General features: G+C 41.3%; 1 protein-coding gene across 7 annotated transcripts in view; it reads left to right on the forward strand.

Annotated features, from left to right (window-relative positions):
- The window catches only part of ODF2L (outer dense fiber of sperm tails 2 like), a 45,657-nt gene extending 34,271 nt beyond the window's left edge, over positions 1 to 11,386 (forward strand). For 6 of the 7 annotated variants that reach the window (XM_034779785.1, XM_034779784.1, XM_034779786.1 and 3 more), the window contains 4 exons: positions 1,125 to 1,210; positions 1,295 to 1,457; positions 2,423 to 2,548; positions 9,842 to 11,386. In XM_034779785.1, the coding sequence (XP_034635676.1) occupies positions 1,125 to 1,210; positions 1,295 to 1,457; positions 2,423 to 2,548; positions 9,842 to 9,970 (504 nt within the window). In that variant the 3' untranslated portion in view covers positions 9,971 to 11,386. Of the gene's footprint in view, positions 1 to 1,124; positions 1,211 to 1,294; positions 1,458 to 2,422; positions 2,549 to 9,841 lie in introns of those variants that run through there. The other variant, XM_034779791.1, reaches the window with a different exon arrangement.
- The last annotated feature ends 10,920 nt before the right edge of the window (positions 11,387 to 22,306 follow it).

A 22,306-nucleotide genomic window follows, 5' to 3' on the forward strand; every position in this document is an offset into this window, starting at 1 on the left:
CAACTTACAGTTTTTTATTTTAAACTTAAGTTTATGTGACAGATCATATATCTTTTTTGTGGACTAGAATAATCTGTGACAGCAGAGCTCTGGGAAGTGTTTGAATTAATGGGGAAAACCAGAAAGAGTCTTCTAAAACTTATTGACGGGTAGTCAGTGGCAAAACTTCCAGTGACGTCACTAGAAACAGAAAGAGGTCCCATGTGCTATTTTTATGATCCGTATAAAAATACAAGCTCTGGATTTTATGTTAAATTTCTTGGAAAGGTCATCTTTATAGCTATAGGACCAGATTCTGCTCTCACTTAAACCTGTCCAAGGCCTCAATTCAGGAAAGCACTTAATCACGTGTTTAATTTTAAGTAAGTTCCATTAATTTCATTGAGAATAAGTATATACTTAAAGTTAATCTAATGCTTGCGTGCTTTCTTGAAGAGGAAGACTGTCCTGAATTGATGCCTAAATACAGAGGAACTCTAATGTCAGTGATGTTTCTCAAGGTTTTCACTGTGTACCTGAGATCAGAATCTGATCACTAATTTGTCGACAAGACATTTAAATTCAAATAATCGGTATTTTTCTTCTATTATATCTAGCTATAATCTAATATATATAGTTAAAGCCTAGTATATATGTTTGCAAAGTTTATTGCTCTTTTCAAAATAAATGCTTTGGTGCTTTATTGAAATCCATCAGACAGCACTCCTAAGCTGCTCTTGCATAACTACAATTGTACATGTAGGAAAATGGTAAGGAAACAAATATCATTATCAAGCTTCCAAGCACTTTTTATATACTGCGAGGACAAAATAATTTTAAAATGGAGGGAAAAAAAGCTTTATGAGCCAGATTTTGCACAAATTTAAACCTGTCCAACTAAATGCATTAGGTTGCAGGGGTAAGCCAGCCCTAAGTTCATGCCTTAACAAGTCTTTAGCTTACAATATAGTCTGCTACTATAGTTGTATTTTATTTGCTTCAAATATAGGCCAAATACTGCTTGCCATGGTGATGAAGTAGGCGCACTGATTTTAATAGGATAGCTTGAATAAGGCAAGCTTGATTTGGCTTATAATGTCCTGTGCAAATCTACATTAAGTAGACTGGAAACATCATTTTCACAGATGGATGACAACAACAGGTTCTTGAGAAACCATTCTTTGGAAGAGGAAAACTGTAACATTCAGAAGAAATATGAATATCTTAAAAGGTAAATGTGATATCTGACTAGTACTCACTTTTACATTTTTCTCCTCATAATCAAATTTCATGTGTGTATCTGTTTTGCATAAAGACAGTTAGAAAAGATGGAAGTACAAAATGAAGAACTTGCACATCAGCTGGCAAACCAAGAGGAGAGTCTTCAGCACAGTGAATTGCAGCTTAAAGAGAAATTAGCAGAATATGATGCTTTAGCCAGACAGTTGGAGGCTGCTTTGGAAGAAGGCAGAAAAAAGGTATATTGGTGTAATATGTTTCTGAATTTGATTGCAGTTTTTCCCATTTTCAAATAAAGAAAACTCTGGAAAAGAACAAAGGGCTTGAGGAGGTGTGATAGCCAGACAAATCAAGAAAGGTAGATCATTCCATAGGAGGGGGCAATGTGGAAAAATAGGTCAATGGGAGTTTTGCCTGAATAAATACAAAGAACTTTGGATTTCCTAGCCTTATTGAAGCTGATGGCAAAACTCCCATTGACTTCAATGGGGCCGGGATTTTGTCCTTCATCTTTATACAAAGGAATTCTTTCCTTCAAACAACATGAAGAGCATCAACCACCCAATATTTAAATGTGCAGAAGTGACAGAGTTTCTGATCAAAAGCTTCAGCTTTTTTCATTTCCCTTTTGAATGGGCAGCCCACTAGGACTTTGCTATTGAGCCTTTCTAATGTCAGAAGAGGGCTTTCCACACTCAAAATGTACAAGGTTTTGTGTGGTCATGAACAGAAAAGATTTCAAGCAATAAAACAAATAGGCGAAGAATTGTAGGAATTTACATCACAACTATGGCAGTACAATCAGAAAAATATATATCTGAAGTGATAATGTTCCCATTAAATTAACTGTAAGTGAAGTAGCACGTACAATTGTAGGATTGTTCTCATATTCTAGTAATACTGACGGATTCTGAATAAGTCTCAGTTCAGGACAGATTCACAGATGAGTCAGACTTTTTCCCCCCCATTAATCATTCTTACAGTGTTTTCCTATGAGGCAGCTTATTTCATTTTAAATAAGAATGTATTCCATGTGTGCTCAAGATAATTGGTGGGGAATAGAGGGAGGATTATAATCAGCAAATATGGAAGAGACGATCAACTGTAGCATAAAATAGTTTAAAATAATTATTTGTTGTTTTGGGTTTCAAATGCAGGTCTGTATGTAATTAAATAGCTTTTTATTCTTTCATTACCATCACAGGAGTCTGAAGAGGTGGAAAAAATGTCATCCAAGGAGAGAGCTCTTCAGACAAAAATATTGACTCTGGAAACTGAATTGAGAGAGAGACGAGAGGAGCAAAAGCGACTTGTCTGCAAATTAAACAATGTGAGAATCTATCACTTTACTGACACTGATCATAAACTGCTTAGTTAATTTAATCACTACATACACTAATGTGTTTTAAAAGATGAATATATTTCTAAATGAATTTGTACATAATTTGGGGCACAAGGTCAGTTCACATAATTCAGTTAAGCATAAAACTATCAGAAAAACTGCATATTTTGTGCACAGTGTTATAGATGATAGGTTAGGAAAAGATCTCCAGGATAGCTAATCCATCTTCCTACATTAGTGCAGGATTGTCTACTCTGCTAAGACCCTTTACTAACCTCCCTTGGGGCTGCTCCTTATTCTAAAGGCTCACCCAGACACAAATTGTTAGCAGGTCCAGACCTACTTAGTGAAGTGGATAAATGTATTTCTGAGCTGTTAAAAGGATCTGATCTTACCAGGAATCTATGCGAATATTTTCAAACATGAGTGCTTAAAGTTAGGCACCCATAGCCTTATACAGGAATCTAAATAAGTGCCCTGATTTTCAAAGGTTTCAAGAACTTGCAGATCCTAGGTGTGGCACATTGGTACTTACCCTATCAGCAGGGCCCCATTTCAAGAAGATATTGTGGACTTGGCACCTTTTGAAAATCAGGCTAGCTACCTAAGTGCCAAAGTATGAATTTAGGTGGAGATTTTCAAAGCAATCTTGGGGATTTCAACACATTTTCCATTATTGTTAATGGAAGGCATGTCTAAATCCTCTACTCTTCGAAAATTGCATCCCGGGTGCTTAACTTTAGGTATCCAAATAGAAAATGTTGGCCCTTGATTTCATGGCATCAGGCTAGAGACAACAGTACTCAAAGAGATACATAAGGTTTCAGAGACCGGGGGCCTGATTCTGGCCCTGCAATGCTGTAAAACAGTATTTTCAGCCAACAGCCACATAAACACCACAAAGGTAACAAACATTTCCCCCCTTAATGTAAAAATCACTGACAAAGATAAGCAATATTGCAGGGAGAATTTAGTTTCTTCTTCTACTTTGGATATTTCTGTGAAATCTGTTAGAGTTTTCCAAGTTTGAGACAGAGAATGAAGTTGGCTTTTTTGGCTGCTCCCGGTTCAACCTTGTGTAGTCAGTTGATTTTATTATTGATTTTTTTTTAATATTTTTGATACATCTTTCCAATTTGTCATTTTTCTCTGGGCAACTATTATAAAGAAGTCTAGCAGTGTGTGACTGTACCAACAGTTAAAACGGCCAACTTGGGGGGGAGTCTATATGGTTTTTAAATGAGTAAGATAACTTACCTGTGGGGTTGTCAATAACAAGTGTCCCTCCACATCAGCCTAACGTGCAATATGTACCACTATATTTTAACAGTTTTCATGGGCGTCATGTTGTTTCATGCACAACAGTTTTTACTGTTACTCCAAAGTAGAAATTCCTGAGTTCTGATTCCAATTTTATGTTGTAATTCTGAAAAACCTGCATATTTTATTTTTCAATAAATAAATGTGAAGGCTCCAGCATGGCAGGGGAAGACACAGGCCACTGGCTGCATGGAGGTGGGAGATCACCCTGCAGCTTCCCCGCCACCCAGGACACAGACTCAGCAGTGAGGCTGCACCTGATCCTGACACAGTGCAAGGGCCTGCCCTGCCCTGCCCCAGAAACACCCCAGGGCCCTGCCTCTCCACACCATGCACACCAAGATAGCAAGAGAAAGGGACAGAGTCTCGCATGCACGCTCAGCCCTGGCTCCCAATCCAGGTGTGAGGCCAGCAGGCTCAGCCTGGCAGCATCCACGTTTGGAGGGGGTTTAGTGTGTGGGGGGGATCCAGATGTGGGGTCAGAGGGTTAGATGTGGGGTAATCTGGGTGTGGCAGCTTGGTGAGGGGCTGAGCAGAGGGATCCAGGTTTTGGGGGGTGGGGCCCATCAAGGTGGGGTTCAAGGGCGGGGGTCTCAGCGGGGGGCGGATCTGGGTGCAGAGGTGGGAGTCCAGAGGCAGGAAAGAGGGGCTCGGCACGTGAGCCAGGTAGAGAAGGGGTGGGGCTTGGCAGGGGAATCTGCGTATGGGAGGGTCTGGATGCATGGGGGTTGGGTGGATGGGGGAGCAGTTCCCCGTATGATCACCTCTCCCCCCACAGCTGAGGAGTGATGGGGGCAGGAAGCCAGAGGGTGAAGCTTCCTGTAGCTGGGGGAGGTTCCTAGTCTGAGCTAGACATGGCTGCTCCTTGGAGGGAAGAGTAAGTCCCATCCTCTCCCAGCCCAGCCCAGCCAGGGCTAGCAGCTGAGCCCAGCTCCAGTAGGAGCTAATGGCAAGTAGATCCCCAAATGCCCCCTCCCAGCAGCAATTTACCTCTCCGCCAGCTGCTCCAGGTACCCAAAACGACACACCCGGGCTGCTGGGGAGGAGTGCATGACTTCTCATGGGGAAGCCACCAGAACAGTCATTTTTCTGCGCGGAAGCAAAGAAATCTGTTGGGTACGTGAATTCTGTGCACGCACAGTGGCGCAAAATTCCCCCCAGGAGTAATGTTGACTCTTCACTGGCTTATGATCACTTTTTGAGGTGCTGGATTCTTGAGAGTTTAAGATTTTTCTATGGAAGCTGCTAATCCTGTCATGGCTACAGGGCAAGCTGCGCCTTGGACTTCTTTTAGTTCTTTTAGTTCCTCTCAAATACACCCTTTAGCTGACAGGTCTGTCTTTCTGCGCCTCGCTTCAGTAGAAGCACTCGGTTCAACAACTCCTAAACTGGATCTCTGGGCTGCAGTCCCTTTTTACCAAGCATAGTAATGACACAGGCCCAACTTGCTTTTGGTACCTATAAGAGGTTTCCTTCAGGGGTTTGTAGCAATGCAAGTTTGCAGTGACACAGAAAGTGTCTTCCAAATGAAGCATTATTTGTTTGTTCCTCAAAAGTACAAAGCACTTTAGAATACAGGGTAGAAACAATAAAAGACCTGCACGCATTAATCTTACTTACAAAGGCTACCAAGGAAAGTTTAAGGTATAACTACTCATCAGCCCAGCTAACTCCATCTCTGGCAGGGAGGGGCAGCCTACCCTACACAACATCTCTGTCTCTTGGCATCCATCTTGGTGTCAGCCTCAGTCTGCTGACACCCTTTTCTACCTGTGGTAGGGTGCTGCTACAGAAGCCCTTAATCAGTTCCTGCCACTCCAGCCCCAATCAGAGAGAATGTATTGGGGCTGGGTCAGGGTGAACCGCCCTATGTTTGCCTGATAACTGACCACACCTGCCAGCCTCATTAGCAGGAGCTATGAGGCTGGAAGGAAGTGGGAGAAGGGGTGTGGGGCTGGAGACTAAGGCTACATCTACACTACAGGGGGGAGTCGATTTAAGATACACAAATTCAGCTACGTGAATAGCGTAGCTGAATTCGACGTATCGCAGCCGACTTACCCCGCTGTGAGGACTGCGGCAAAATCGACCTATGCGGCTTCCCGTCGACGGCGCTTACTCCCACCTCCGCTGGTGGAGTAAGAGCGTCGATTCGGGGATCGATTGTCGCGTCCCATCGGGTAGTATAGACCCAGCCTAAGAGTGGGAGGTCAGGCTCAGAGGGAGTAGAAGCCTCCTAGTCTATTGCTGGCAAGGCCTGTGGTAGGCCAAGCAGCTGTAAAACCTGTATATAGCTGGAAACTGGTGGTGGGAAACTGGTCATGAATAAAGAACATGGCTGTTGCACCAGACAGAAGTGTCCCTGATTCACGGAGGTGAGGGCCAAGAGGCTGAATCTGGAGGGGTGCAGTGTGAACCCCATTACACTACTCCTCCCTTTTTGTAGGCTAGCATCTGTGAGAGTTTAGTACAGGAACTCCTCACCTAATGTCATCCTGGTTAAGGTTGTTTCAATGTTAAGTTGCTGATCAATTAGGGAACATGCTCGTTTAAAGTTGTGAAATTCTCCCTTCTAATGTCATTTGGCAGCCGCCTGTTTTGTCCGCTGTTTGCAGGAAGAGCAGCCCGTTGTAGCTAGCTGGTGGGTGGTTGGAACCAGGGTGGACCAGCAGCCCCACTATCAGCTCCCCACTCCCCTAAATTCCCTGTGCAGCAGCTGTCTCTTCCCCCACTGCCATGTGCTGCTCCCGTCCTCTGCCTTGGAGCTGCTCCCAGAGACTCCTGCTTGCTGTATGGGGGGAGGTACGGTGACCAGATGAGAGGAAGAAAATATCGGGACACATGGGGGCGGGAGGGGGAAGGGTTCCGCCAGCGCAGGGGGGAAAAAAAAAAGCCGAGTGCTGCCGGCGGAGCAATAAATAAATAAAAAACCAAGTGCCCGAGTGCTGCCGGCGGAGCGAAATATCGGGACAAATTGCGTCCCGACTGATCTTTGGGACAAACACCTAAATATCGGGACAGTCCTGATTTTATTGGGATGTCTGGTCACGCTAGGGGAAGGAGGGGAAGAAGGGAGCTAATGTCAGGGTGTCTCCGCCTCCCCCCTGCTCCTGCACCCCGCTTACCCTATCTTCCATAGAGCGGGGGGGGACACGACGGAGGGAGGGAGCTTCTAGGCAGTAGCTGTCATCTCAGGTCTCAGCAAGCTGATTTAATTAGCAAGGCAGTGTACTTAAGCCTGGGGTCAGCTACTTAAAGGGGAAATGCACATTTTTTCTCTCACACACAGGGTGTGTGTGCCTTCCCTCCTTTCCTGGTGCCTTGTAGATTGTTGTGAGAGTTAACCCTTGAGGACTCAGTCAATTGCTAGTTCATTTAGCGGTAAGGCATTCCCTGGGAAATATCCCACCCTCTGACTCCTCCACCTCAACCAGGCTTCACAATCATCATCACTGTGAACCAGTATTAAATTGTTTGTTTAAAACTTACACTGCGCGTGTGTGTGTATGTGTGTGTGTATATATATATATGTGTGTGTGTGTGTATATATATATATAATAATATAACATATATATGTCTTTTGTCTGGTGAAAAAAATTTCACTGGAACCTAACCCCTCATTTAGATTAATTCATATGGGGAAATTGGATTCACTTAACATCGTTTTGCTTAAAGTCGCATTTTTCAGGAACATAACTACAAAGTTAAGTGAGGAGTTCCTGTATACTCTGTGGTCTCTCCCTTAGTCTTGGCAAAACAGCTTTGTCACAAGGGTTGGGGACAAGGAGTCATCTATTCACAGATGATGTTGTTGGAGTGTTTGGGATGCTACTTTATCTAGATCATTGTTTTTACTTTTCATGCTTTGTTTCTTTAATAAACCCATGTCTCCATAACAAGAATCTATCATAAGGCTGCATGTCTGTCACGGAGGTCGCAGAAGTCACAGATTCTGTGACTTTCCACGACCTCCCTAACTTCTGCAGCAGCCAGTGTGGCTGACCCCAGGGCCACCCAAGCACCCTGGGGCCAGCTGTTCAGGCAACACCAGAACAGCCACACCGGCCACTGCTGGAGCGTCCCTGCAGCCTGCCGCTCAGGCAGTCCCGCAGTCAGCCACACCGGCTGCTGCTTGGCAATCCAGGAGCCAGCCGCACCAGCTGCTGCTCGGCGTCCCACGGCTGCTGGCACTGAGGACTGCCCAAGCAGTAGCTGGTGCCACTAGCCCCACGGACGGCCTGAGCAGCGGTTAATGGGGCTGGCTCCAGGGGCCCCCCAGAGCAGTGATGCCCCAGGGACCCCCTAGAGCAGCAGCTCCCTGGGGGCACCCCAAAGCAGCGGCACCCTGGGGCCCCCCAGCTAGGATTTAGTCAAGGGTATTTATAGCAAAGGCCTTGGATAGGTCACAGGCTGTGAATTTTTGTTTAGGGCCCATGACCTGTCCATTACTTTTACTAAAAATATCCATGACTAAATCGTAGCCTTAATCATAAGCAACTTATAGAGGCATGTATGTTGTTCATACAAAACAATACAGTAGACCCCCATTTATCCACGTCTCCATTATCTGGCTCTCCATATTAACTGAACAGGGCAGCGGGGCTCGGGTTGTCAGTCCTGCCGCTTCTGGGGCTGACAGCTGGAGCCTCGCCCATTCTCCCGATTATCCAAATTTTTGATTATGCGTTCTGGCCTTGATCCCAATTAATCAGGATTCCACTGTATAGCTATTTCCCATATTAAACTCTTAGAATACTGGCTTTATTCAAGACTGTGTTGTCTCTGTGGTACTTTTGTTATTTCTTTGTAAGTAAAATCGGTTTATTATGCCGGGACAGGGAATCATCTGTCCCTTGTTCTTTTAGCAATACGTTTTAATGCTTATGATTTTTATTCCTCTAGAACAGTGTTTCCCAAACTTGGGATGCCGCTTGTGTAGGGAAAGCCCCTGGCGGGCCGGGCCGGTTTGTTTACCTGCCGCGTCCGTAGATCCGACTGATCGCAGCTCCCACTGGCCGCGGTTTGCTGCTCCAGGCCAATGGGATCTGCTGGAAGCAGCGCGGGCCGAGGGACATACTGGCCGCCACTTCCAGCAGCTCCCATTGGCCTGGAGCAGCGAACCGTGGCCAGTGGGAGCCGCAATCAGCCGGACCTTATGCCTGAGGGGAGTGTTATTCTGAACAAACACAAAACATATTCACCTTCTTCAGTTACATATCCATAAAATTGGGAATACATTATGGAAAGGAAAAACAAAAATCATATTGTTTTAGCCCTGTTAGCATGATGCTGGAAACAGGGCAGGGCTCAAGAAGGTAATTTTTTCTTTAGTTCACTTTAACCTGATTATTTTATATAATGTTAGAATTAAATCTAAATGTTATAAATGACTAATAAATTTAAGAAAAAATTTGTTTATTTTAAGTAACTCACATCTGAAATCGTGTTATGATAGGCATAAAAGAAAATCCAAAAAATTACTATTGTTTATGTAACAAATTACCATATATGGATCTAATAAACAAGTAAACAGTGTTATCATTCACCCTTTATTTTAAAGGGTAACATAGGCAACAAAAATCAGGCTGCATTAAAGATCAGTAACAGATGTTCTCATTAAAAAAATAAGCATGAGAGTTTTGAGTTTGTATTGGAATTAAGGTGCCACAAATCTTTAATGATGGAAATGCGAAATGTTCGACAGTTGCTGTAAAGGATATCCCAGGACTCATGTCCTTTTTTAAGAGTATAAAGTTACTCAAACAGATCAATTTGTGCTCGGGAGACATAATGTATAGGTTCAAGATTTTGGGGTCATTTTGAAGGTTTTGTGTTTGTGTGGAGTTGACTAAAATTTTAGGGAATGACAGACAGGGTTATAAACTTGAAGTACTAGTCTTACCGTATTTTTATTTTGTATTTTATTTCTAACTTGCATCCCCCTTCCCTCTTTTTCTTTAGAGAGAGAAACATCAGGAAGTATGTTTGAAAGAATTAGAGCACAATCTACAAAAATCAGAAAACCAGAACCACAGCATCCACAATTATGTACAGTTCTTGAAAAACTCATATGTAACAATGTTTGGCTGAATTCTTTAATTTAGAATATTTTAAATAATAAGGGCAGAATCTTGGAAGGCGCTGAGTGTCCTTAACTCTCAGTGAAGTCAGTGGAAGCTGAGGACACTTTGGATTGAACCCTGTATCATTAGGGCTTCATAGCGAAACTCTCGCTCCAAGTTTTGCAGAATTGAGCCTACCCTGATGTATATACACTGGTTGATCATGTTCTGAATGTTTACATGGCATTACTAATCTAAAAATGGCATTACTAATCTTCATTTCTTGAACAATAGTGAAGGAAAAACTGCGCAATCTCCATGAAAGATATGTGTTCCTGTTATTCAATGTACTTCCATTGCTGTAGAAATCTCACTGGATTCAATTTGCATTCCAGCTACCATGATAGTAATAGAAATACTATTCTTAATATTTTGTAAATGTAATATATAATTGAAAGAAAATCCATTCAAATTATTATATGGCGGCACTAAATGTGGTGACAATCCTCCTGATAATGGCCCCAATTCAACAAGGTATTTAAGAATATCCCTAATTTTAAGCACATTAGTAATTCATTTGAAGTAAATGGGATTACTCATGTGCCTAAAATAAACCACATGCCTAAGTACCTAGCTGAACTGGGGCCAGTATGAAGGAAAATCCTGATTATGTAAGTTGGTTTTCTATAGCAATAGTATAAAATATTCTTACAGAATTGTGATATAGTTTTTAAAGGATAACAGATTCAGATAACATTGAAACATCTCAATATATACATTTTAAGTGTATATTAAATATCCTATAAATGTCTTTTATATATAAATATATATATAAAAATATAACTGATGTTACTTATTTTGTTTTACATGCACGTGTTTTAACTATCATCTTTTCTCAACATATAACAAACTACTAGCAATGAAATATTTATTGGTGCATCAGTGTTTTCTCTTTTACTTTGCAATTAGGTATCCATATCAACAAGCTAATAGTATATGAAGTATTATTCTGTTGGTTTACACTCTACACTTTTTTTTTTTTTTTTTAAGAAAACTATTATTTAAGTATATTTGATTATTGTGACACTAGCACATTACTTTCTGTTACAATTTTTTGGTTCCCTGCCTTAAAAAAAAACAACACTAAATTTTCTTTTGATTAGGTTTAACTTCTTCCTCCACCACTTCAGAATTTACCTGTTTAGTGATACTGAATGATCATAACCTTTTTAAAAAATCATGAATGAAGAAACATCAAGATATGCAGAAGTAAAACCTTGAATCCAGTACCAGGTTTACTTTTAAAAGCCTAGCACAGTCCAATTAAACCACATGAAGGTCACTGTAGTAAGTGTAGGCTTCTTATTTGATAAATGGTTTAAGAATTTCCAATAAATTGCTTTTAACCTATCCTCTGCTATCCAGGAAATTAGAAAAACCTGAACCTTTTGTCTTTACTTTAATGCAATAATTAGAGCCCTGCAAATATGCGGCTATCTGCTTCATATCCACGGACCATTTTTGCGGATAGTGGAGCGGATCCAGATACAACCTCACAGGGCTCTATGGATCTGGAGTGGAGACAGAGACGCGTTCACACAGGGCCGAGCCAAGCTGAGCTGCACCCGGCCAAGTCCCAAACTGTTTTGGAGACACTTTGCCTCTTCCCAGCGCCTGGTGGGCGGCTTATAAAGTGCAGCCCAGTCCCGAGCCCCCTTCGTGGCAGTGGCGGCAAACACTCCTTCCTCCCCCTCCCCCTCCGCCCCGCTGGGGCCATGAAGCCAAGAAATATGTCCAGGAAAAGGTAATCTGATTTCCGACAGAACCCGGAGCACTTTAAATAGAGATAAAAAGTATGCTGCCTGGGCTGGGAGTGATGAGAAGGGAGAGTGAGGGAAAGGGAGAGAGTCAGTGCCTGGCAGGGGATGGAGGGACCATGAAGGAGAGACCAAGGAGCTGGGCTGCCTGGCTGACGGCTCAGGGAGTGGAGGGATGAAAGTCCATGAGCCAGGGGATAAGCAGGAGCAGGTAAGAAGACTTGGGAGCCCATTCCCATCCTCTCAGGCAGGCCCACTCATGCGGGGGGTGGGGAATCTGAGCCGGGCCCTGGGGCCTCCTGGGCCCTGTCCTGCCCTCCTGTCCCCCGATGCGGCAGGCCCCGTATCTGGCAAGTACATGTTGAGCAGCAGCAGCTGGACTCTGGCGCCATGTCTCATGGCAGCACCTAGTGCCATCATGGTGACCAGCTAGCAAGTATGAAAAATTGGGACAGAGTGTGGGGTAACAGGTGTCTATATTAGAAAAAGCCCCGAATATCAGGACTGTACCTATAAAATTGGGACATCTGCTCACCCTAGCGGCACCTGTCCTGTAGCATCCGGCTCGGGCAACCCGGGGGGGGGGGGCGGGGTGCAATGCGCTCTGGGCTGGCAGCCAGCAACCAGTGGCTGGGACTGGGGCTGGGCGGCAGATTGGAATCGGGGCTGTCCAGCACCTGCTCGCCATCCAGCAGCTTAGCTCGCCCCTCCTCATGGTTCCTTCTACTCGAGACCCTGGCCCTTACCCCCAGTCCCTGCCCTCTTCCCTGCAACACGCCCCTCCCGCTCGCTTATCTCCACCCCCCACCCCCTCTTGAGACAGCTTGCAGATGCGAATAGAGGTAAAAGTTGGGTAGCAGATTGTGGGTCGGATCACGGGTTGATCCTGGCAGATGCAGATCCACATTTTTGTATCCGCACAGAGCTCTATCCATACCTATACCTTACCTACCATAGCTGGCTACATGGATTAGTGCAATTGGTGACAGTTTCGGAGGCAGAATCTTTACCTCAATGTAGGACACAAGTTTGTATGCTTCAAGTATCACATGAGTATAATACACCTCAGTTAGGTCAGGCTGACTGATAGTGATGCCCTGCTCAGAAAACACTAAGCCACTGAGATATCAGGTTGAGGTTGCTGGGCTGGCAGTTAGAAAAATACATTTTTTTTTACTTGTGAACTGAGAAAAGAAATTATGGGATCACTTATGCCCTTATCTTGCAAATTCGTATGCATGCACTTAACTTTATGCCTGTTGAAGCCAGTGGAATTACTTATATGCGTCAAGTTAAGCTTGTGCAAGGTAGAGTCTGTGGGACCATGTGTTTTTGTATAAAGTTGCTTATGTGTAAGTACTTACAGGATTGAAGCTTAAGAGACAGTAGCTATGCAGCCCTTTCACCCACATACTTTGATGCTCCTACTATAGGTAGCTGCGACTAGAAAGCACTGAGAGTTTGGCTGAGGCTACTAAATGACCTGTTGATACTCTGACTGTGCTTAAGTATTATTTACCTGAGACCAGGATGTGTTAATGCTAAGCAAAAAGAATAACAGGGAACCATAAGGGAACACTTGGAAAATCTGAACATATAAAAGTCAGCTGGCATGTATGTAAGTCATGCCTTGTAGGTCAGAGGTTCTTAAATTGTGTTCTGTGGAGCACTTTATGTGGTCTGCAGAGAGCTGGTTGATCACATGGTGCTAGATCCTTCCCCCTTATTTCCAACTGCTAAATGGTATTAAAAGACAGACAGACATATATGTAGTTGCCTCAGAGATATTATAGGATTGTGAATTGGAGGGCTGCAGACAATCTGTATATTTACCACACAGAAGAACAAAGTATATTTGCCTATCTTAATGTTGATAACTTGCCTGTCAAAAAATTACTAACCCCGGGCAAGTGAGTAACTTTTTGCATGGTTGAACTAATACATCTGGATAAGCAGATATTCAGTAGGAGAAATTTATTGGTGATAGTGACAGCAAGTTGGACATAGTTTGTAATGTCAAATGAGAGCAACAAAGGCCAATGCAGTTTTAGGCTGCATACATAAAGGAATAACAGCCCAGGAAATGAAAGGTCCGTATGACTCCAGTGTAGAGCTCCCAGAATATAATGTTCAATTCTGAGCATTTTATTTACAGGAAAATATGGACAAATGGAGAGTGTTCAGAGAAGATGTTAGGATGCATATGGTACATTGCCAGCCATCAGAATGTTCCCAAAATCTGCCCTTTTTTGAAAATAAGACAGCACAGTTCCCGATGGTGCTCTTTTATTGCCTCCAAATGGTTTAAACAATTGCTAGATCCAACTGGATAATATTGCTAAGTCACATATGTCATATGTCTGCTCAGTAGTAAGTGCATGTTGCCTCCACACTGAAAGGGAACATCCTGAGCTCCAGAGAGATGACAACCCAAAAAGGATTTTATTTCTTTATGAAGCATTAGCTATGTGTTACCATTAACGTTTCTACATCTTGTATTTTAGAAGGTACCTTTATGGCTTTGTGTCTCCCTGTTTTTCAGCATACACAGCAGCCTGTGATCTTTATTTTCACATTACAGAATTCAAATGTCTTTATCTGTAGTTCTCTTATTATGAGACATGTTCATTGGCTTTTTTCTCATACTGCCAGTGGCAAAGTTGACATTCATGTGATTTAGTCATATCACTAAAATGATGTCATTGTAATGCTTGTACTCAACCTCATGATATGCAGCCACGACCAATGCACTGTGGAAGAAAACTTAATTTTATAAGCCGCTTTTAAGGACACTCTTGACCATATCACAAATCTAATCATATGAACACTGTGTTTATTACCTGAGTTCCAACCCATCAACAGTGCTGCTGGTTCTTTCTTAAGCAGGAAGAAACCTTCAGCATTCAAGATGACTTATCACTGGTTCTACAAATATGCAGCATAGTGTCATGAGACATAACCTTCCCATTTGCATCCCAGTGAGCTGAATCCCATCTGTACTCAGGCAAAATTCCCTTAATTTATAGTGCTTAACTTGAGGAGTTCAGTATAACTGCCTAGATGGGTTACTGTAGATAGAAGAAATTTAGGACTTGGCTCAGTAAATTTGATCTAACTCAGTTTATGAAATGAAAGCTGTATGTTTTTAAAATTCACTTTATAATCTTTGCAATTCCAGAGTCTTCCAACAGGACCTTTTAGGAGTCTGAAGTCCCTCTTACAATGACAACTGTGTTTTCCTGATCATGGTGACATTTTGTGGCTGCTCAGGATGGTTGGAGTTTTTTCCCCACATCGTTGAAATAAGGTGGCCAGCCCCAAGCATAATTTGTTTTCTATCTCAACTGGGCTTATTCTTTTTATGAAGAAAGAGACTGATTTCTTTTATTTTCTAACTGGTTAAGTATTTAAAATTCTCACCAGATTACTGCAGATATTTTTAGCAACATTGTTAATACTGCCAATTTAATTCTATGTGTTTATTTTACTGTATAGAATGCAGATTTCCTTAGCAGAGCTATGTTGAACTGATGGAGTTTGGGATCTCTTATCCTTTAAATTATTTTATTTGTCCCTCCCACACACACACACATGAAAATGATGACAGAGCCTACACCATTCTTTAGAGAGAACCCGTTTTTCATTTCCTATATGTATATCTTAAATCTCTATCAAATAGGGCTTCTGGAATGTTGCTATATGTACCTTTTACGGTCATTTTCATCTTTAGAGGCACTTCAGGACAAAGCTACTAACATAAGTGCCCACATAGTTTTCAAATAAGCTTTTGATTTTTTTCCCCAAAAATATCTTTAGATATTCCAACTGCAGCTGTATCACTTCAAAAGAGAGAAAGCTGGTTGCATCGAACTTCTTTCTGGTTGTTGTTACAAAAGGTTACAGAAGAATTGTCAAGCAGCAATATGAGCTCATCAGTACTGTACTTGCTTTCATGGTCATGAATATCTTGACCTTGGTCTTTTATAATATTCTTTTGTAGGAGCTTTAACAAGTGGGAACCTTCCCTTTCTGCTGCTCTGAGCTCACATAGAGTAGCAAAAAATGATCAGACATTCTTCATGTCAGTTTGAACATCCTTTTCAAAGATGAGTTCATCCAGCAGAAGGTGATCAAGAGATTTAAGCTATGTAAGAACACAAACAGTTTGTGTTGTTATAACGATGAGGAGGAAAAAAAGGCTGTAATATTGGTCAGCTCAACACTATTCCGTTTTAAGAAGCTTCTCTAGTAAAAATATATTTCACTATAGCTTTTTAATTTTTAATACAAAGCCATTCATTCTGCATACTATAGGGTTTTACATTCTAGATGAGACATCTGACTTATAAACAGTTTGTGCCAATACAACCTAAAGGCTGATTCAGCATTGTACTTAATCTGTACATAACTTTGAGCATGTGAGTAGTCCTGCTGTCCCATCAATGTCATTGGGACTGTTGTCTCATGCTTAAGTTCCTCACTAAATCAAGGTCAAGGACACTAACACTGTTACATTATGCCCTTGATAGTACTGAAGCATCCATGTTTTTTAATCACTGTATTTGTACTAGTAACTCCACATGATGAATGGGATTTTTTTTCTTAAATTACGTTTTACTGTAACTTCCATCCAAGGATTGTTAATATGTGATCCATGGACCCAGGTCTCTTTAATCAACCTGACAGATTGGTTTGAGTGTTTGGGGCTGGGAGGAGAAGCAGCCCGTTAAAGGGACAGTGTCATTCAGAAGAGTTGTCTTTCCTCCGTTCTCTGTACCTTTCTGGGTACTGTATATTTGTTAACACAATAAAATTTAAACTGTTTTGTTTAGAATTATCTAGAACAATCTAGACACAGTAAAGTTGGGAGATGAGTTGCATTTTGTCCATTCTATCCAGAAAATTCCATATCCATGCACAGTGTCCCTTAATTAAGGTTCTGAAATTCTAACCAGGTGGAGTTTTGAGTCTGCTAGTCCAAAAGAAGCCAATAAGCACTCAGTCACCAGTCTTGCAATTATTGATCTCTGATAAAAGGGAAAGTAATGCACCAGTGCCCCATTTTTCACTGTATTTGGGAAAGTCAGGATTTGAAGTAGAAGATGCTCATAATATCATATGCTTTAGATTTGTTAATGTCTGGAAAAACAGAATTTAAAGCAGAAGCATAAATTTTAAGGCTACTTGGGGCCCTACCCTCTTTAATCCTGTCTGCCAAATAGGCTATTACTAGTAGTTTAGGGTTGATAGAAGATCTTTTATCTCTGTTTCCTATCCATGGCATAAAGCTGCTATAAATTCTGTTGTAAGATATATTCATGGAGACTTTCCAGAGAGATAATAGAAAACTTAATAGCTTCCCTCTGTAAACCTGCCTCCTCAAGGAATTTCTTGATAGAAGACATATGAGATATGATCTCCACTGAGTTCCTTACAGCTGAGTCATCAGCCTGATGTGATATGTTACTAGCTCTCATGCCTTCCCAATTCTCTTGCATAGTCCATTAGTATTCTTATTAGTGCCTGGAACCAAGATCTGGATCTCCAGATAAATTTAAAAAGGGACTACTAATATCCAACTCACCATAACTTCCACTAAAATCTCCACTACTGCATTTGGCAGCAGAGGGAATAAAGGAAAGAAATTAGTCCCCATATATGCACGTTTTTTTGCAAAGGCACCTATCACTGAGTCTTCCCTACAAGGAAACTTGCAGATAAATGTCTCCAATCTCCTGTTTTCTGATTGTTCTGGAAGTCCCCCAAAGAGTTATATATCTATGGAAAATTCTCTTCCTCCTGAAGACTTTCCTTTTCAAAGGGGCATTCCTCATCATCTTTCTTTTGCTTGGAATGTAAAGAGTTGCAAGAGAAGCTGCTAGAATCTAGCATAATTTCAGAATTATTGGTAGAGGCATCTGTCTAATTTTGCCCTCTGCAATCTCTTCCCCGGCTAAGATACCACCCATTTGTTGCCTTAGAACTTGTGCATGTTCTCTTGTGGGACATCTAGAAGAAGGAGAACATTTCTAGATGTTCTAGATTTCAAATGTTCTGGATTAATCTGTTGATTTTTTAGAAGATTCTCTCAATTCCCTTTCCATGTTTGATTGGATGGGCAGCCCACTTTCCTTTGGAAGCCTTTTGCTCCATAATCATAGGAGGTACAATAGAAAGGAGAGAATGCTTGGACAGATACCAGGCACAGATTCAACAGCTCTGTCACATCCATTAATTTCTCAGTTGCTCAGGGAATAACAAATTATTTTGTTGTACTTAATACTTAGTTCCTAACTTTAAAGTGGGTGAGGAAGAGGATAAGAAGCAGCAAGGGCAGTTAGAAGCCAAGAAAGAATGGGGTCAAGGGGCAAGTTGATAAGTTAAAGTTGCCAGTAAAAGAAAAACTTAATTGTCAGGGACTGAGCTGAAATAGTCTTGGTCAGGTTGAGCAGGGGAGTGATGGTGCATGAGTGAAGGTGAGCATGACTACATGGGGGAGGAAACAGCTCCTGCTTTCTCCATGAAATAACTGGTGAGAGATGGGCAGAGTGGGAGGAAGGGCTTGGAAGAAACAGTGAGCCTGACTTACTCCACTAGCAGAATCTAGTCTGCAGCGTAACACTAGAAAGTCAGCTATATCCCTTCCCGTGGTGGGAGAGCTAGAGCCAGTCAGTTCAACCAACAATAGAAGCAGAACTACCCAGGAAGGGGGTTGGGCTTCAGCACCAAGTAGATGCAGTGATTTAGCCCAAATTTCAGGCTGCTTTTGTTGGTGAGGCTCCTGTGGAGCTCCAGTCGGAAGAAGAATGATTCTGCTGATGGAGCTTCCCCCACAGGTACAGGGAATTTGCACACTCCCTGAGCCCATACGGGTAAATAAACATCATTGATGGCATTCTTTGGCGAGGAATTCTTGCAGTCAGAGGGCACGTTTATTGTAAACCCCCTACCTATCCCGATTTGGATTAGAATATTTACTCTTTTGTTCATGGTTGATCCCAAAGCTCATAACTTCATGATCACTGAGTGATGACGCTTCGGAGTATCCATCAGTGGTGCAATGATTACATCATCACTAAAATGAATTCACAACTTGCAGCCCAGAATCTTAACATAACATGGCTGGTTTGAGACCCATTGCAAAGGTTCTTGGGGCTTATAAGTAGCCCAAAAGAAAATCACCCTATTAAGTGATGAGTAAATTATTCCTGCCCAGAGAAATCTGATACCTTTTGACATTCTGATTGCATAAAAGGCATTTCTCCCCCACCCCAGGAAATCTCAGACCTCTGAGGTTGACCTTCTACATATTTTATTATTTTCAAAGGTTAAACTGTACCAAATACTTGATACAAAGCAATTAATACAAAGCAATTAATCTCTGATCTGGTTCATTTGAAAAGTGATAGAAAAAAATATGCCTCTAAGTGTGTACACCTTCCCACAATCTCACCACATCTTCTCACAACACGTTATCTTTTTCTTCTGTAAAATTGTGCCTTCTGAGTTACTGTTAGCATAAATACTTCAAATGCCCATTTCTTTCATTGGCTCTACTAAAAATAGAAACTATGGCCTATCAGTTATACTTTGTATCTTTTTCATCTTAATGTAACCCTTTTAAAGTAATCTGTGCCATGTAATTTTTAGTGTAGTTTTTATGCACCCAGCAACCACCTCCATAACTTTAATCATTCCCCACCAAAGCTTCTTTCAGGCCAAGCCCTTTTTAATTATCACTGTGACCACATCTATTCTTAGTAAAGATCCTTGCAGAGATGCAGTTTATGCCGTTGTGGCAGCAATCCACTTGCCAATTTACAGCTCCACCCACTAAAGTGCCCCTTTGAATTATAAACTACTAAAGTAAACATATATTTTTAACAGCCTCATGTATTTTTAACAGTCGTGCCTGGTTATCAAAACTGAAAACATTTTGAAGTACGAAAATGCTAGGTTGGCGTTTCAGATTATTCTCAGCATACAGGGTGTTCTTCCAGGTTAGGTCTTTTTCCTCTAAGAAAATCAGTATACAGTATATTATAAAATATGAGCTGTACATTACTTACATTTAATTATTTTCTGTAGGTTACAGCCCAATTTTCAATAATCTTAAAAGAAATCCCAAACTTTTCTACCTTTTTCATAATGGTCCTAATGCATGAATATATTTTGTTTTTTTGGGGGGTTGTTTTTTTTAATTTATAATGTGATGTACTGCACTGTACTTTTTATGACTAGTATAAGACACAACAGAACCCAGAGCAGTTGAAATGCTTTCACTGGGCTTCTTCCCCTTTCTTCCTCTCTTTCTTTCTCTTTTTATGAAGTTAACTCTTATGTACTGGAAGAGGCCACATTTAACTCAAGCCCAATTTGGTTGTAGCAAATTTGGGCCTCAAACTTGTAGTCACATATATAGGTGCTTAACTTTAAGCACACAGGTTGTTCCATTGACAAATCCAGGGCAAATACTGTATATTTTCTTACAGATTCATTCACACAGATTATTTTTCAGATAAATTACTATCTGAATATGATCATTATATTTGAAGGAAAATACCTACAAGATCTGTACTATTCCATTAAAGTGATCGGAGTCACTGTAAATAGCTTTTATATTTTTCTTTGTTTTTAGTTATGGGGCTCTGCAATTGTTTCAAAATCAAATATCAAAAATATGTCATAATTACTTAAATAAAATATCAGATTATTTTATCTCTTTTGTGTTAACCATAATCCTAGTGTGTGGAGTACTGCCAAGCAGTACCGGTAACAATATTGACATTTATGTTGACATGATTAGATTTCAGAGTTGACTGTTGTGTGACAGAGGTCTGAAGCTCTGTCTATAATTCATAGGTTATGGGGGGAAATTAAATAAAATTGCTTGGAAGGTTTGTCATGGGACTTGACCAAAAATGCCTATCGCCAGTGAAAGTAAAATCTGAGCTAGGTTGTAAACCTTTGAAAGGCAGCCATTAATCATAATTAAGGATTTTCTTTTCCTCAATGAGCAACAGAGGGTCCTGTGGCACCTTTGAGACTAACAGAAGTATTGGGAGCATAAGCTTTCGTGGGTAAGAACCTCACTTCTTCAGATGCAAGTAATGGAAATCTCCAGAGGCAGGTATAAATCAGTATGGAGATAACGAGGTTAGTTCAATCAGGGAGGGTGAGGTGCTCTGCTAGCAGTTGAGGTGTGAACACCAAGGGAGGAGAAACTGCTTCTGTAGTTGGATAGCCATTCACAGTCTTTGTTTAAGGTGAAGAATGAAGCTGTTTTACCAGACGTTATGGTGTGCAGAGGTAACCAGAGAAAACTGGTTAGGAAAGAGGAGTAGCAGCCCTGGATCAGGTTGGGCTTCATTAGGAAGTCTTGAGGATAGCAGACAAAAGCGTTTCTGTAGACAGCAGTGCGATGCCAACAGATGGGCAAAAGAGTTCAGAAGGAGGATACTGCTTTCAAAGGATATAAGGCAATCACTTTTCTCTGTGAGTGAGTTGAAAATACCTCATCTAGTTTAGTTCCCTTTTCTATTTTTACTAAATCTTCTTTTTATTTAGATTACTGTTGTAAGGGAAATTTCACAGAGCTGCCCAAAGAGAAAAGAACTCCACAACTTCTAAGTGCAAGTGCTGAAGGATAAAGAGTCCCTGAAATTCCCAACTCAAGCTTGTTCAAGGAGTATGGACAGAAGAGTCTGCTCCCAGTGAGTTGTGTTATCATCAGGCTTTAGAGGAGAATGCAAGGAGAATGAAAGGCCAGTGTGGAGATGAGAGCTGGCCATTATGTTGGTCACACAATTGGTTCAGGATGTCTGCATACTCAAGTGGACTACACTGCATTGGTTATTCAATTTATGTTTTGAGGGCTGTCTTTGCAACAATAAGGGCTAAAAGGATTGTTGTTGTTTTTTAATGTAAATTTAGATTCTGGAGTATAAGATGGCAAGCATGAAAATGTACTGGCTCACCAAGCTTCTGTGAGCTGGCAGAATGCAATCCGCAAGCCAGAAAGGCCAAAAGACATAACTATGATTCTCAGTCTCGCTATCCAAATCTGGTTAAAGAAAAGCCCTTTGCAAGCAAATATTTTAGACGTATGTAGCTCGGCCATGATTATCCAGACTTCAGCTATTTGAAACTCCCTGTTATCAAAACAAGGTACTACCTATCAATGTTTATTAATTACTGTAAATCTCCTGATTATCAGAATTTTTCCCAAGTCCTCAACAACAACTATGTAAGTCTGGAAATTTATTACTATAAAAATCATTCTCTTTGGAAAACATCAGTAAACATACCTGGCATAACACACTTGTTAAATTACATTGAAAAGTGCCATTAAAGTTAATGTAGGAGGGTCTCTGTCATTTAGCCTTTATCCATTTAGTCATGTCCAAATTATTGACATAATTTTGGTACAGTTAGAATGTAATGGAGCTTATATCTATCTGCCTGGGATGCATGGATAGGAGATAGAAATATAAAGCTTTCTGTACCTGGGCCACAACCCCTTTCTGTATGCTTTTATTTAAAGGGAA

The sequence above is a fragment of the Trachemys scripta genome, chromosome 8 (assembly GCF_013100865.1).
Source record: "Trachemys scripta elegans isolate TJP31775 chromosome 8, CAS_Tse_1.0, whole genome shotgun sequence".
Taxonomy (NCBI): domain Eukaryota; kingdom Metazoa; phylum Chordata; order Testudines; family Emydidae; genus Trachemys; species Trachemys scripta.